Here is a 16,016-nt window from a genome sequence, read left to right on the forward strand (position 1 = left end):
GAGGAATAAAAAAAATCATAGTTTTTAAAAATTTGATCGAATGGGTAGTTTACTTTCACCAAAGTTTGTCAAAAATTTTTTTATAATGTTATAAGATTCATTAAGAAAATATATTTTTAAATACTAGAAAAGTCATGAATTCTATGGAGTTAATTTTCAAACAAATTCAATTATTGTAAAGATTTATCTTGTTTAAAGAAAGAGACGTCCTTTGCAACGCTCATTGATTAATATATTTATTAGAGCCTACGTGGTTTGATAGACAAAACCAATTAATTAATAGGGGTTGATATTTTAGAGAGTTTTTGCTATAAAATCAAAAATTATCATTATATTTTTTTTAAAAAAAACTTAAAAAAAAACTCTTTTAAAAGTGCATTTAAATTAGTAACGTAATTTTAAGTTCAATGTGTATTTTGTATATGTTTCTATTTTGATCAATGAGATTTATATTTATTGATAAAGAAGGACATCATAGTTGAACGACATGATATGAAATATTTTTAAAAAAAATTAATATAGGTGAAATGTCTCTAATTTCATATTGAACAAAATATGCAAACTTGAACTTTCAAGTTCACCAAAAGTTCATTACAAATATTCGTATAGAAGTTTGATTGTTTAAATTTAGAGGCTAGATAGCATTCTCTTCTCGAAACACGATGCGAATTATATTAAACAATGCCTAAAAAAGAAAAGAATTATTAGATATTATTTAAATTTCAGTATTTTTAGAATAATCATGACCATACACACTGTTTGATGATACAAATCCTACAAAAGAATATTTTGCATAGTCTCCAGAGAGAATGTCCCACATTCGAACTTTCCCCATCGACGCAGCCTGTGGCACTGTCTAGAACCAGCTAGCCAGAGGAAACAAATGACTCCATCCTGCCAAACAGGACGACAATAAGAACTTGCAACGACTACCAACGAAAGAATGGTGGGGAGATTTGATCCAAATATATAGGAAGTGACATTGACTTGCAAGTAAATATAAATGCTCGTTAAAAGATGGACGCGCTTAGTGTGGGATCAAGATTGGATCTAACCAAATTTCGCTACCTCGGAGGAATCTCAAAATATCCCCCTAAATGACTCCATGAAATTAATTTGACTTTATGAGTAAATGAATTGTTTGATTTCAGTAGTAGGCTAATAGTTTAAACTTACATGGTGAGGAGTCACTAGTCAGTAGTGTTGTGGATTGTGGAGTATGTTTCTTCTCAAGTAATGTGCTAGCAAAGTGAAGACTTCTTTTTGAGCTATTTGGATTCCGAGCCCGAAAACTACAGCCCCCATCTTGCAATTTAATCTTTATCCCACTCCACAAACCAAGAAAAGAATATTAAAAAACATCTCATCAAAAGAAAGGAATTCATCGAACCTCGTGGTCACATGTGCATCTAGGAGATGAATGCTGTAGATCCCAGATTATAAGCTTATTATCCATTCCTCCTGTCGCAGCCATTGGATAGCCTCCTCTGAGTACTTCAAGCGAGTTTAAACCAAAAAGGATTTAATAATCATGTCTGGCAAAAGACACTTGAAATATATATTCTACTTCACAAAACATCACATGAAAATTTGACAAAAGACCCAGAATAAGTTAGTTAGATGGCAGTATCTGTATTTATTCTTTTTATTTTACAGATGAAAATGACAATTGACAAAGTAGCAAGTCACACCTTACATAAAAAGCTGCACAGTCGAGTGATTCGGAATGAGCACTTAAAGAACTTACCACTTGAGGATTAAAAGTGGCGAGATCAATCAATAAAATCACCCAAAAAACTGCCAATTTTGTCAGAAGTGAAACCACTCCAACGCATATTAGTGGCATAGAAAGCTGAAAAGAAAGAAAACAAAGCAAAAGCACCTTCCCAGTTGATATGTTGACAATATGAACCGAACCATCGTTTGAACCAGTGAGCACAAGACTAGAGTCAGAGTTGATCGTCAAGCATGTGAGTCCTTCAGCATGATAAGGATGACCTTTACATTAAGATGTACAATTATCAATAGTGCCAGCAAATCCTGAGGCTAGAAAACTGTGGTAATGATAGAGGAGCATGCCCTTTTGACTTTTTTATAGCACAGATGTTGTTAGCAGTAATTTCCAGTGCTAATCATCATTGTTGGTGCAAAGTTTAGCTGCGGAGAGTGAGAAGGAAATAGAGCGACAGCAAGCTAGAAATATAAACGTAGGCGTGGGATCACCATTTCTTGTCACATGCTCTTTCCAAGCTGTTCATCAAGAGTTAGCAATTTTCCACAAAGAACTTCACACTTAGTGAAGCAAAGTTACACAATCTCTTGTACTAGCTTATTTTCTCAAGTTTATTTTGTCTCTTACCAATTATCTGCTTATCGTAAACCTTCATTAGACTTCAAATTTGAAAACCAAGGATTTTTCTAACGATATACTTCAAATTCTTGAAATTCACAAGTCATTTGTTAGATTGCTGACACCATACACATATTTGGAAATATCCCAAGAAATGTTCAAGAACACTTTCATTTTTTTTGGTTTCAGAAATTCTCAATTGAGTCAAATTCCATACCTTCTGATGCAAAAGTGCAATCTACTTTGATCTTCCATAAAAATCCTTTATCATCGCCACCACCAGTAGCAACCAATGTAGGATCCGTTGGACTGCATGCAGCAGTGTATAGTTCACCTAGAAGCAAAGGAACAATCATCTAAAGATTTGTTAGAAGAATTAATACAAAGAAACAGACACCTTATACTGGCTTCATCAACCGAAATGGCATTCAAAACCAGAAAACATAGGGCAACTGCATGACAAGTAAATATGTGGAATTCATAAAAGCAATATGATACACTAATGGTCAACAGAAAAAGAAATGGTGCACCTGTGACCAGTAAATATGTGTATTGAATCATCGACAACATCTGTAACCATAATTTCACAACAGGGTAAGATAAAAGACAAACGTACAAGAAAAATAATTGGGATATAAACTCATTCACAAAAAAAAAAAAAACTCTATAAGTTTATAACTGTATCACGAAGAATGGTCTCATGCCTCACATTATTTATCAGCAATCCATTAAGTTGAGTCATTTACCAAATGAATTGATACTCCACTAGAATTTTTACGATTATATTTTCCTACTCTGAGTGCTTGAAACAGAATCATTGAATTGACATTGTAGGTAGGAAAGACACAGTCCGTCCGTATGTACCTAGTGTTCTCTTTCATCCACTCAATAAATCAAGAAACAAGTGCACATCAAACATATTACAGATATCTTGTATGTATATTGCGGATAAATCAAAATAAGTATTAGTAATATTATTTATTATCAAATACACACCGGAACCTTCTTCTCCATCAGAGCCTCCTTCATCACACACATCTGGAAGTTCTGAAATCACAAACAATTCAATTACATATAAAATAAAGTAGAAATTTAGGAACAAACACAAAATGGCGTGATGAACATGTAGTGCTGTTAAAAAAGAAACCAACTTCAAAGATAAAGGCAAAATACGACACTCTTTCCGGTAAAAGAACAAAAAAAAATCTGTTCATTCAACATATACCCTTTGTAATATGAAAATCATTCGCCAACTTAAAAAATAAACCTTTTTTCCACAAAACTACTCCACATAAGATGGCCACCAATCACTGCAACTAAACAATTTTAAAACCAAAGGATTTCTCCCATTCCTAAAAAATTTCATCAGAACATGAAACTCTAGAACCATCATGAAAAAAACATCCGACAGCCCCATTATTTTGTGAAAAGCCAACGGAAGCAGTTACAATATACCTTCTTCATCAACATCATACTCGTTAATGATATCGCTTTCATCCGGAAAAACCTCTTCTCCTTAACCTTCACCGTGGACTGGAGAAGGTGCATTCATTTCTGAAACATACAGAAAATGAAACTTCAGTCCAAGCGTTAATCAGGATTTGATAATATTACCAATGAATGCCACCATATATCAAAGAACTAGCAATAACTTCGACAAAAACAATATCTTTTTCGGCCGAATTTCGTTTAACTAAACGTGATCCCAACAGATTGTATGGATTTGATGGATGAAAGAAAAATAAAGTACTGTTAGCATTATTTTCCCAGCTCGTTTACACTCAACTGAGCAAACATCAGCAAAGTGAAAAGGCGAAACTTTTATGCTCAAGAAGTCGAACTTGAATCAAATTCGACTTTTTCAAAATGAGCCTAACCAGCTCCAAAATCATATATAAAAGATGAAAAATCGAATCGAGCCCATGAAGGGAAAAATCAATTTTTTTAAAAAAATTATAACAACTAAACAATATGAAATTGATCTTATATTATAACACAAACTAGAATTCTACATAAAAATATGAGCTTTGATGTACCCAAAAATAGATGAAATACTAAACGGCGGATTATCCGGGGGAGGGGGTGGACGGCCGGTGGAGTGAGCGGTGGTTAAGGGTTTTTGCCGCCGGATGGGTTTAAGGAATAGTTGATTTTGGGAATTAATAATAATAATTTTGTTGAAAAAAAAATTGTTCTTTTAATTAATGTATGTATTTTCACATTAAGATACATAAATTTGATTATTAGATTTGTTTAAAATAATTTTGTCTGTACATATCACTAATTTCTAATAATAGTGATTAATTCTTTTTTTTTTTTTCTATTCTTAATATCTTAAATTAAATATAAGCATGCTAGTTCAAAGTTTGAGCAATGTTATACATATTTAATTGTTTATTTGAATATTTAAGTTATATTTTATGTATTTGGCAAACCATCGACATATTATATATAAATATATATATATATACAATTTGTTATCATGTCCATTCACCGTGCCCACCTAATGTGCCTACCATGAGGTGACACTCAACTATTGGACGCATGAATTCATCACATCCAATAGTTGAGTGTCACCTCATGGTAGGTCACATTATGTGGGCACGGTGAATGGACATGAATAACAAATTGTACTATATATAAAAAAATTATATATAATATGTCGATGGTTTGCCAAATAAATAAAATTATAACTTAAATATTCAAAAAAACAATTAAATAATGTATAACATTGCTCAAACTTTGAACTAGCATGCTTATATTTAATTTAAGATATTAAGAATAGAAAAAAAAAAAGAATTAATCACTATTATTCGAAAATAGTGATATGGTACAGACAAAATTATTTTACACAAATCTAATAATCAAATTTTAATGTATCTTAATGTGAAAATACAAACATTAATTAAAAAGAACAATTTTTTTTTCAACAAAATTATTATAAATTAATTCCCAAAATCAACAATTCCTTAAACCCATCCGGCGGCAAAAACCCTTAACAACCGATCACACCACCGGCCGTCCACCCCCTCCCCCCGGATAATCCGCCGTTTAGTATTTTCATCTATTTTTGGGTACATCAAAGCTCATATTTTTATGTAGAATTCTAGTTTGTGTTATAATATAAGATCAATACATATTGTTTAGTGTTGTTATAATTTTTTGTAAAAAAATTGGATTTTTCCCGTTCATGGGCTCGATTCGATTTTTCATCTTTTATATATGATTTTGGAGCTGGTTAGGCTCATTTGAAAAGTCGAATTATGATGTCAAGTTCGACTTCTTGAGCATAAAAGTTTCGACTTTTCACTTTGGCGATGTCTGCTCAGTTGAGTGTAAACGCGCTGGGAAAATAATGCTTACAGTACTTTATTTCTTCCTTTCATCCATCAAATCCATACAATCTGTTTGGATCACGTTTAGATTAAACGAAATTTTCGGCCGAAAAAGATATTGTTTTTGTCGAAGTTATTGCTAGTTTTCTATTGATATATGTGGTGCCCCCCAAAAAATTCATTGGTAATATTATCAAATCCTGATTAACGCTTGGACTGAAGTTTTCATTTTCTGTATGTTTCAGAAATGAATGCACCTTCTCCAGTCCACGGTGAAGGTTCATGAGAAGAGGTTTTTCCGGATGAACGCGAAATCATTAACGAGTATGATGTAGATGAAGAAGGTATATTGTAACATGCTTCCGTAGGCCTATTCACAAAATAATGGAGGCTGTCGGATGTTTTATCATGATGGTTCTAGAGTTTCATGTATCCAGAGTGAAATTTTTAAAAGGAATGGGAGAAATCCTTTGGTTTTAAAATTGTTTAGTTGCAGTGATTGGTGGCCCTCTTATGTGGATTAGTTTTAGTGGAAAAAAGGTTTATTTTATAAGTTGGCGAATGATTTTCATATACAAAGGGTATATGTTAGAATGAACAGATTTTTTTTTGTTCTTTTACCGGAAAGAGTGTCGTATTTTGCCTTTATCTTTGAAGTTGTGTTTCTTTTTTAACAGCACTCCATGTTTTCATCACGCCATTTTTGTGTTTGTTTTCCTACTTTCTACTTTATTTTTATATGGTAATTGAATTGTTTGTGATTTTCAGAACTTCCCAGATGTGTAGAGATGAAGGAGGCTCTTATGGAGAAGAAGTTTCCGGTGTGTATTTGATAATCCATAATATTACAAATACTTATTATGATTTATCCCGCAATATACCCACAAGATATCTGTAATATGTTTGATGTGCACTTGTTTTCATGATTTATTGAAAGTGGATGAAAGAGAACACTAGGTACATACGGACGGACTGTGTCTTTCCTACCTACATGGTCAATTCAATGATTTCGTTTCAAGCACTCAGAGTAGGAAAATAGAATCGTAAAAATCCTAGTGGAGTATCAATTCATTTGGTAAATGACTCAACTTAATGGAGTTGCTGATAAATAATGTGAGGCATGAGACCAGTCTTCGTGATACAGTTATAAACTTATAGAGTTTTTTTTTTTTTTGTGAATGAGTTTTTATATCCCAATTATTTTTCTTGTACGTTTGACTTTTATCTTACCCGGTAGTGAAATTATGGTTACAAGATGTTGGTCCGTATGCTTCAATACAACATATTTACTGGTCACAGGTGCACCATATCTTTTTCTGTTGACCATTAGTGTAATCATATTGCTATATTATGAATTCCACATATTTACTTGTACATGCAGTTTGCCCTATGTTTTCTGGTTTTGAATGCCATTTCGTTTTGATGAAGCCAGTATAAGGTGTCCTGTTACTTTGAATTAATTCTTCTAACAAAACTTTAGATGAAGTGTACCTTTGCTTCTAGGTGAACTATACACTGCTGCATGCAGTCCAACGGAATCCGTACATTGGTTTCTACTGGTTGGTGGCGCTGATAAAGGATTTTTATGGAAGATCAAAGTAAATTGCACTTTTGCATCAGCAGGTATGGAATCTGACATCAATTGAAGAATTTCTGAAACCAAAAAAAATGAAAGTGTTCTTGAACATTTCTTGGGATAATTCCAAATATGTGTATGGTGTCAGCAATCTAACAAATGACTTGTGAATTTCAAGAATTTGAAGTATATCGTTAGAAAAATCCTAGGTTTTCAAAGTTTTGAAGTCTAATGAAGGTTTACGATAAGCAGATAATTGGTAAGAGACAAAATAAACTTGAGAAAATAAGCTAGTACAAGAGATTGTGTAACTTTTGCTTAACTAAGTGTGAAGTTCTTTGTGGAAATTTGCTAACTCTTGATGAACAGCTTGGAAAGAGTCATGTGACAAGAAAATGGTGATCCCACGCCTACGTTTATATTTCTAGCTTGCTGTCGCTCTATTTCCCTCTCACTCACCGCAGCTAACTTTTGCACCAACAATGATGATTAGCACTGGAAATTCCTGCTAACAACATCTGTGCTATAAAAAAAAGTCAAAAGGGCATGCTCCTCTATCATTACCGACAGTTTTCTAAGCCTCAGGATTTGCTGGCACTATTGATAATTGTACATCTTCATTCTAAAGGTCATCCTTATCATGCTGAAGGACTCACATGCTTAGAACGATCAACTCTGACACTAGTCTTGTGCATCACTGGTTCCAACGATGGATCGGTTCAGATTGTCAACATATCAACTGGGAAGTGAGCTTTTGCTTTTGTTTTCTTTCTTTTCAGCTTTCAAATCCACTAATATGCGTTGGAGTGGTTTCAACTTCTGACAAAATTGGCAGTTTATTGGGTGATTTTATTGATTGATCTCGCCCACTTTTTAATCCTCAAGTGGTAAGTTTCATTAAGTGCTCATTCCGAATCAACTCGACTGTGCAGCCTTGTTTTATGTAAGGTGTGACTTGCTACTTTGTCAATTGTCATTTATCATCTGTAAACTAAAAAGAATAAATACAGATTCTGCCATCTAACTAACTAATTCTGGGTCTATTGTCAAATTTTCATGTGATGTTTTGTGAAGTAGAATATAAATTTCAAGTGTCTTTTGCCAGACATGGTTATTAAATCCTTTAGGTTTAAACTCGCTTGAAGTACTCAGAGGAGCATATCCAATGGCTGCGACAGGAGGAAATGAATAATAAGCTATATAATCTGGTATCTCCAGCATTCATCTCCTAGAAGCACATGTGTACCACGAGGTTCGATGAATTCCTCCCTTTTGATGAGATGTTTTTTAATATACTTTTCTTGGTTTGGTGGAGTGGGATAAAGATTAAAATTGCAAGATGGGGGCTGTAGTTTTTCGGGCTCGGAATGCCCAAATAGCTCAAAAAGAATTCTTCACTTTGCTAGCACATTACTTGAGAAGAAACCATACTCCCACAATCCACAACACTAACTGACTAGTGACTCCTCACCATGTAAGTTTAAACTATTAGCCTACAACTGAAATCAAACAATTCAGTTTATCTCATAAAGTCAAATTAATTTCATGGCGACATTTAGGGGGATATTTTAAGATTCCTCCGAGGTAGCCGAATTTGGTTAGATCCAATCCTTGATCCCACACTAAGCGCTGTCCATCTTTTAACCGAGCATTTATATTTACATGCAAGTCAATGACACTTCCTATATATATGGATCAAATCTCCCCACCATTCTTTCGTTGGCAGTCGTTGCCAAAGTTCTTATTGACGGTCCTGTGTGGCAGGATGGAGTCATTTGTTTCCTCTGGCTAGCTGGATCTAGACAGTGCCACAGGCTGCGTCCGAATGGGGGAAAGTTCGATTGTGGGAACATTCTCTCTGGAGACACTGCTAAAATATTCCTAATTGTATGATTTGTATCATCAAACCCGTGTGTAGGATCAAAATTATTCTAAAAATACAGAAATTTAAATAATATCTAATAATTCCTTTCTTTTTTAGTCAATTGTTTAATATTAAATCGCATCGTATTTCGAGAATAGAATGCTATCTAGCCACTAAATTATAAACAATCAAACTTCTATACGGAATATTTGTAATGAACTTATGGTGAACTTGAAAGTTCAAGTTTGCATAATTTTTACAATATGAAATTAGAGACCCATTTCACCTATATTAATTTTTTATTAAAAATATTTCATATCATGTCGTTCAACTATGATGTCCTACTTTATCAATAAATACATTAAATCTCATTGATCAAAATAGAAACATATACAAAAGTACACATTGAACTGTAAATTACGTTACTAATTTAAATGGCACTTTTAACAAGAGTTTTTTTCAAGTTTTTATTAAAAAAAATATAATGATAATTTTTGATTTTATTAGCAAAAACCTCTCTAAAATATCAACCCCTATTAATTAATTGGTTTTGTCTATCCAACCACGTAGGCCTCTAATAACTCTATTAATCAATGAGCGTTGCAAAAGGAAACGACTCATTCTTTACACAAGATAAATCTTAACAATAATTGAATTTGTTTGAAAATTAACCTCCATAGAATTTCATGACTTTTCTAGTATTTAAAATATAATTTCTTAATGAATCATATAACATTAAAAAAAAATTTTTGACAAACTTTGGTGAAAGAAAACTACCCATTCGATCAATTTTTTTAAAACTATGAATTTTTTTAGTCCTCTCCGATAAAAAGAATTGTTTAGTTAATTTAAATTTTCGAGCTCAAGATCCCGTTTTACATCTGAAATTTTTGTGTACCTGTGTTCCGACAGATATTTTTATTTATTTTTATGAAATCCCATGATAAAATCCAATATCTTGACAAAATTAAGATATTGCAAGAAAGACGATAATCCAAAGACCAATCCTAGAAACAACACTCATTAAAGTGCAAGCAATATTCCCCTGTTATCCCACACACCACACCAGAACAAACACCACACCCCCCTCCCTTGTGGGGCCCAACATTGACAAATCCCATGTCTCATCTCATTCAAGTATTTTATGCTCTTCCTCCCCCACATTCTTAGTAAACTGTGTTGCTCTGACCTCCATCAGATCCAAAAATCTCCAATTTTTTCTCTTTTAGTCACATGAGCATCCCTTATCCATTGGTCCCCCTTTAGCGTGTTCACCAATACAAGCCTTCTTTTCTTGGCCTTCTTCCCCCTATTTCTTGCACCAACCAAAGCCGGTTTTCTTTTTCCTCTCATTGTATGCCATCATTTCTCAGACAGCTTCAGTTCCTCGGGTTTACTTTGTAATGGCACCTCACCATTTCACTACATTTCTGGTTTTCCTCTGAAAAAAAGCTCACTTTTTTGCTTTATTTCTTGTTTTTCATGCTTTTGATGTTCGAGGTTTGTTTTCTGTTGAGTTCCCGGTGAAAAGGAAGCTCTTGTTTCTGCTGCTGGTGGTGGATTCAAGTGGGATTTTTGTGCTTGGACTTTGTGGTAAATTCAATAAAGTCACTTCATTTATGGAGTTGATAAGTCCTCTGTTTTCCGATCTGTTTTTGTTTTTCTCATCCTGGATGGTTTTGATATTCATGATTTGTAGACAGAGTGTATGTGGGGAACTTTGATTCTTTTCTTCCTCTCCATTGTAATTTGATGGTGGTCGGCTTGTCGTTTTGTATTGATAGGATCCATCCATTGTGACATAAATTTCTCCATTATGGAAATAAAATTATGCTAATGTATTATTTCATTATTTTCTCATTTCATGTAATAATTCCAATTTTCTCACTTTGCTGTTGTTTATCTTCTCTTTTAGTCATTTCTTTTCATAAATCTTGGTTGCTTCTTGCTTTAAACTTCTTTCTTGGTCGTACTTGGAAAATGCGGATTTGGTCATCAAGAGACACCAGGAATCGAGATACTGATCCAGTATTTGTGGATGCCGATCTGTTTACCATAAAGTTTTTTCAAATTGAAAGATTATGTTTCTTTAGTGTTGGTTGATTGGAAAGTATGTATTCTTTATGGCACTTTTCGGCCTCTAAGCATTTGCCTAATCGATTGCTTTTTATCTATATGTCCTTTTCTTTTGTTCTGAACTATTGGTGCTTTTGATTTCTGATGTTATCTTGTTGTATTCATTGACGTCGAATTCCGACAGGTTGACACATTTTTTGCTCAAATCGTCGGTTCACCATTTCAAATCCCTGTCTTCTTCGGTATCATACATGTTGTCTTACACCCCAAAATTACAAGGAATTGCCCTCTTAATTTGTTCCAGGTCATATGATAGTAATTAACATGAAAGTCCGAGTTCCTGGTTGCACGTAAAGACTTAAACATTTTCTTTTGCCAAGCAGGAGGAACCTATGAAATTGTGCAAGCTACGTCCCTTCGTGTTACCAACCGAGGGATCTTAATAAGTGTGAAAGTGGTTTTTCGTTGCACCCATTCGTCTTTTGATGGTAAGAATGGAGAAGAACAAGGGGACAGCATTTCTTTGCTGCCGTTTTTAATATTAATCAGCATTCGGGTCATGACAAAGGGTTTTATTGAGCCAGATAATGCAGAAGCATGAAGCTAATTTTAGATATCAGGTATGCATACCGTCAGGATAAATCCTCATCTTTTTTGAACTGGTGACTGTGCTATCTATTGAAATCATTAATGGCCTTCATTTTGGTTCATTTAACCTGTATTTTTATTTGACTTTTTTTCATTCCCACGCATCTTTTTGTACAGGCTCGATACATGGCCTGAAATGTCATCACTATAGAAAAGCTTTTTTTAGTTTATCTTTTTTCTTGTTCTTACAGCTCCAGGAACTGCACAGATTGTACAGATACAAAGGGAGTTAATGGATTAAATCAAGTTGAGAGAAATGTTTTCCTCAACAGATACAATTCCCCACATCACAATCAAATAACTGTTTGTCCTCAACCCTGGTCTGAGGTTATTATCTCAAACATCGCGTACAACTAGCTGGATCCTTGGAGATCGCTTAGATAATAAGCTGTCTGAACTGAGCACAGATAAACCTTCGAGGTCCTTCAGATTTTGTTGCGGATAAATTTTCAAGAACCAACAACTGCACATCCTGGTTTTTACTGCTGACAAGAAAAACAGTAATAATAGAGTCCAAGCTCCTCCATTCACAAGTAAAGGACATGAAATGAGAATTCTGAATCTTCGATTTCCTGATTCTGTTGTACCATGATGCCAGAAGAGAGGGAGTCGGTTTGAACGAGGTAAATGCTTCTAACGATCCTAAAAGGGATTCAGAATTTGCTCGTTTTAAAGACTGGAGAATTCTACTTCTATTGATGACAAGATGCCAGAATACAATTTTTTTGATCGACTTAAATGAACCCATTACAACTTGAATCCGTGGCTTCAAGTTCCACAGGTCCCTTTGGAACCTTTTCCGTGCTACTTCGAGTTTTCACACCATGATCCTCGTGCTTCTGGAGAGGTAGGAAAACAGGATCTGTTGTAGATCCTAAACACTGCGGACATGATAGCTATGGTAGGGACTCTGTTGATAGAAATACATCTGTCGGTATCGATTTGAACTCTATGCACTCAGTTGATCATCAGAGACTGTAATTACTGAAGTTAGACTCTTCCTGGGAATTCGAATCAGGAATACAAAATTGAAGATCCGAAAGGAACATTTGCCTTCCTGTCGTAGAAAAACCAGATTATAATATTGGGGTTCCTTGCTTCTTTCAAAAGCAAAACATTCACAACCTTCTAGTGTCGACAAAGCAAGTAAATTTTGAGTTAACTAGTAGCTCAATTCATCATCATGAATTGTGTTAACAAAAGCGCGACAAAATCGACCTTGAAACAAGGATCGTGAAAAAGCCAATGGAATTTTGAAACTCAAATAGACTTAAATGTTTGTGTAATCTCCAATGAGACCGATTTCCAACTCTGTCAGGTAACAATGATTGGGACTAAATCTGCTGCAGAGGCAGACTGGAGAGGCTCCTTTGAGTCCAGAGAACAAGGAGGATTTTCCGCCGAGAGGATAATCCAAGGAGCTGCCACTCAGTACTCCTAGTCGTGTTATCTGAACGAGGAGAATCAAACCCGGATGGGATTGCTGCAGAGACTTTACACTTACTATCCTCAGCTATGATGCAGGACTTTAACTTGAGTAACTCTCTGAATTGGCTTGCTGAAATAGCAACTGCGACTGTTAATGCCGAGGACACAAGAAAACAAGGTTTTTTTTAGGAACTGCAAAATGGCTCAACCAACAAGGATGGATTCAAGCATTTGTCAGGATGGGATTGGTGAGTTTAAGGATACTACACTTTGGCCATCTCAGAAGAAGGTCCAAAATCTCTTCTCGCTATGTTAATGAAGCAAAGAAAGAGTTACTTTGTCATGTAGACCCCCCTGGGTTTTGGGGGAAGTGGTGGGGGGGGGCCTGCAACTAAAAAAAGACCATAACACGGTTAAACAATTCCAGAGCAACAAGTTCATCGACGAGAAACTTAGTAAAGAACTCGACAGAAAGATCCAAAACCCACTCCAGATCATGTCCTTCAAATGCCAAGAAAACCATGGCCTCCATTATGAAAGAAACCGGCGACTCGCAGTAATGTGGGATTTCTGCAGAGTTGGGGAAATATGAAGAAACGGCAAGGTGGTCCGAGACGTCGCGCAATAAAGTTTATTTACCAACAGCTGAGTTGGTCCTAGAGGTATGAAGTGTAGATTTGTTTCTTTATAGGTGCTAATGATAAACATCATTTATTTTACTGATTAAACTATAGGCCTTAGAGGCATGAGCAGCTTTGTATATATTAAAATTTGTTGTTGTTTAATGAACCATGTTTGATGGTAGACAATTTTTTGTCAGATTCTTTGAAGTATTGTTTCTTTTTTGGAAACATGAAATGAAAAATATATGTCAATTAACCTTGGAATTATGGGACCGAGACGATGAAACAACTATGATATAAAGATGATAAATTAATCTATATATTTAGATAACATAATGATTTAATATTTATAAAATCTAATCTTTTGTTTGAAGTTAAAAGTCGAATAGTGGACGAAACAAATATGTACGATCCATTGAAGATCCTTATATATATATATGTTCACAAATTGATTAGGAGGTAAAGACAGACTATTATTGTCATTGTTGTTATTATTTGTAATTTGTTCCAAGTTTCGTCATAAAATTCCTCGTGAATAAGTTTTCCATTCATTCATAAGATATTATAACATGAAAAGAAGCTAATACAAAAACTGATGGAGATTTTTCAGTTTATGCACAAACTAGTTTTACTGTCATGAATCTGTTTTCTTCTATATCTATGTTGACATGATGCTCGAAGTGTGAACAGCGTCCATAATCAAAGTGTCCCATAAATTCGAGTTTCGTACGAGAATAAACATAACAGAAAATTATTATAATTTTAAACCTATAAATGAGCAAAAAAATAAATAAAATTAAGAAATTTATAATTTTTTTAATCATCGTGACTCGAGAGCAACTATTAATAAAAAAAAAAAAACCCTTGTCTTCAAGGATTTTTTTGTTTAAAAAATTATATTATCGAATATTTAATATTTAAAACTAAAAAACAATTGACTTAAATTAGAAAATAAATAATAAAGTAACCTAAAAATTTCAAGGGCAAAAAACTTCCGAGTCGTCGTACTTTTTCGCACTACAAATGTTATCATCCTAAAGTTGAACGGTTTATTTTTCCCCATTTTGCCCGAAAAAAAAACCCTTTCTCTTCACACTTCATGTTTAATCCACTTTTTCACATTATATTTGAACATAAAAACTTACGTGTTCACTTTCCTTTAATAGAAATTTACAGATAGCAACATTAAGGGAGATCCTTAATTTTATTCAAAACAAATGAGCTAAAAACTCTTTTAAAATCTCATCAAATGATATATATACATTGGTTGAGTGACACTACACTAATTGCTAAACACTGTAGAATTAACCACATGGGTTCTTTAAAACATTGTTAGAATCATGAAATATACACAAGACTCGAAAATGAAGTGACACACAAATATCCACGTGGAATTTTTTTATGATTCAAAGGTATCCGAAAGATGCTCGGCATATGCATACTATAAACAAATGATCTAGTCCCAATCGGTAACGAAAAAACCCGCATCTTTCCTCTCCGAGTAGTATGCGCTATCCAAAAGCCAATCTTCCACCTGGAAATAAGTTAGTTTGTTTTTAATATAATTTTGCATATAACGAACCATGCTACCCTATTGAATCAGACAGAGTACAAGTTACCTGGAAGAAGTCTGCAAGAAAAGTGGCGTAAAGGAAAAGGAAGATAGAGGGAATTGCGACAGATTACTATTATATTGTACAACCTGGAAAGAAGAGATTTGATTTCATAAACAGAACGGAGAGACGGATAAAAGGATGTTAATACAGACGTCTATCTGTCAAGGAGTGAATGGTTTTGAGCACGATACGTACCAAAGTCCAAAGCCAAAACCAATTCCACAGAGTCCATTTTGCAACAATCCAACAACATTTGTTATGAACATGACAACCACGTAGTTGATAGAATGATCGCCTTGCTGTGTTTTGTCCCCATTATTTTTTTAAACTGAATAGGCTAAAAGGTTTAGTCCGAGGAAAGATACAACAATATGGGAAATAACACCGATCTTGAAGAAGTTGTTTCGACTCACGTGGCAATCTATCTTTCCACTTAGAATAGTGGCACAAAGAGTATGTAGGTATAGACTGGCTGAAAGCATCAAAGTGTGAACAAACAG

General features: G+C 34.3%; 1 protein-coding gene across 16 annotated transcripts; it reads right to left on the reverse strand.

Annotated features, from left to right (window-relative positions):
* Window positions 1-672: 672 nt before the first annotated feature.
* On the reverse strand, window positions 673-4,425 carry LOC140865259 (uncharacterized). 16 transcript variants are annotated; one of them, XR_012144514.1, is made up of 9 exons: window positions 4,387-4,425; window positions 3,806-3,904; window positions 3,347-3,397; window positions 2,881-2,920; window positions 2,568-2,684; window positions 1,692-1,998; window positions 1,391-1,487; window positions 1,177-1,292; window positions 758-894 (listed from the first exon to the last, which is right to left on the reverse strand). XR_012144514.1 is itself a non-coding variant. In XM_073269831.1 (8 exons), exons 2-8 carry the CDS (start codon window positions 3,896-3,898, stop codon window positions 775-777), a joined length of 825 nt encoding a protein of 274 aa, XP_073125932.1. In that variant the 5' UTR covers window positions 3,899-3,904; window positions 4,387-4,425; the 3' UTR covers window positions 673-774. The 16 variants fall into 16 exon arrangements, 9 of the variants coding, with proteins under 9 accessions (XP_073125932.1, XP_073125933.1, XP_073125935.1 ...); XM_073269831.1 differs by lacking the exon at window positions 1,177-1,292 and having other exon boundaries at window positions 673-894; XM_073269832.1 differs by lacking the exons at window positions 1,177-1,292; window positions 4,387-4,425 and adding an exon at window positions 4,101-4,211 and having other exon boundaries at window positions 673-894.
* Between the last annotated feature and the right edge of the window lie 11,591 nt (window positions 4,426-16,016).

The sequence above is a fragment of the Henckelia pumila genome, chromosome 4 (assembly GCF_033568475.1).
Source record: "Henckelia pumila isolate YLH828 chromosome 4, ASM3356847v2, whole genome shotgun sequence".
Classification (NCBI taxonomy): Eukaryota; Viridiplantae; Streptophyta; class Magnoliopsida; order Lamiales; family Gesneriaceae; genus Henckelia; species Henckelia pumila.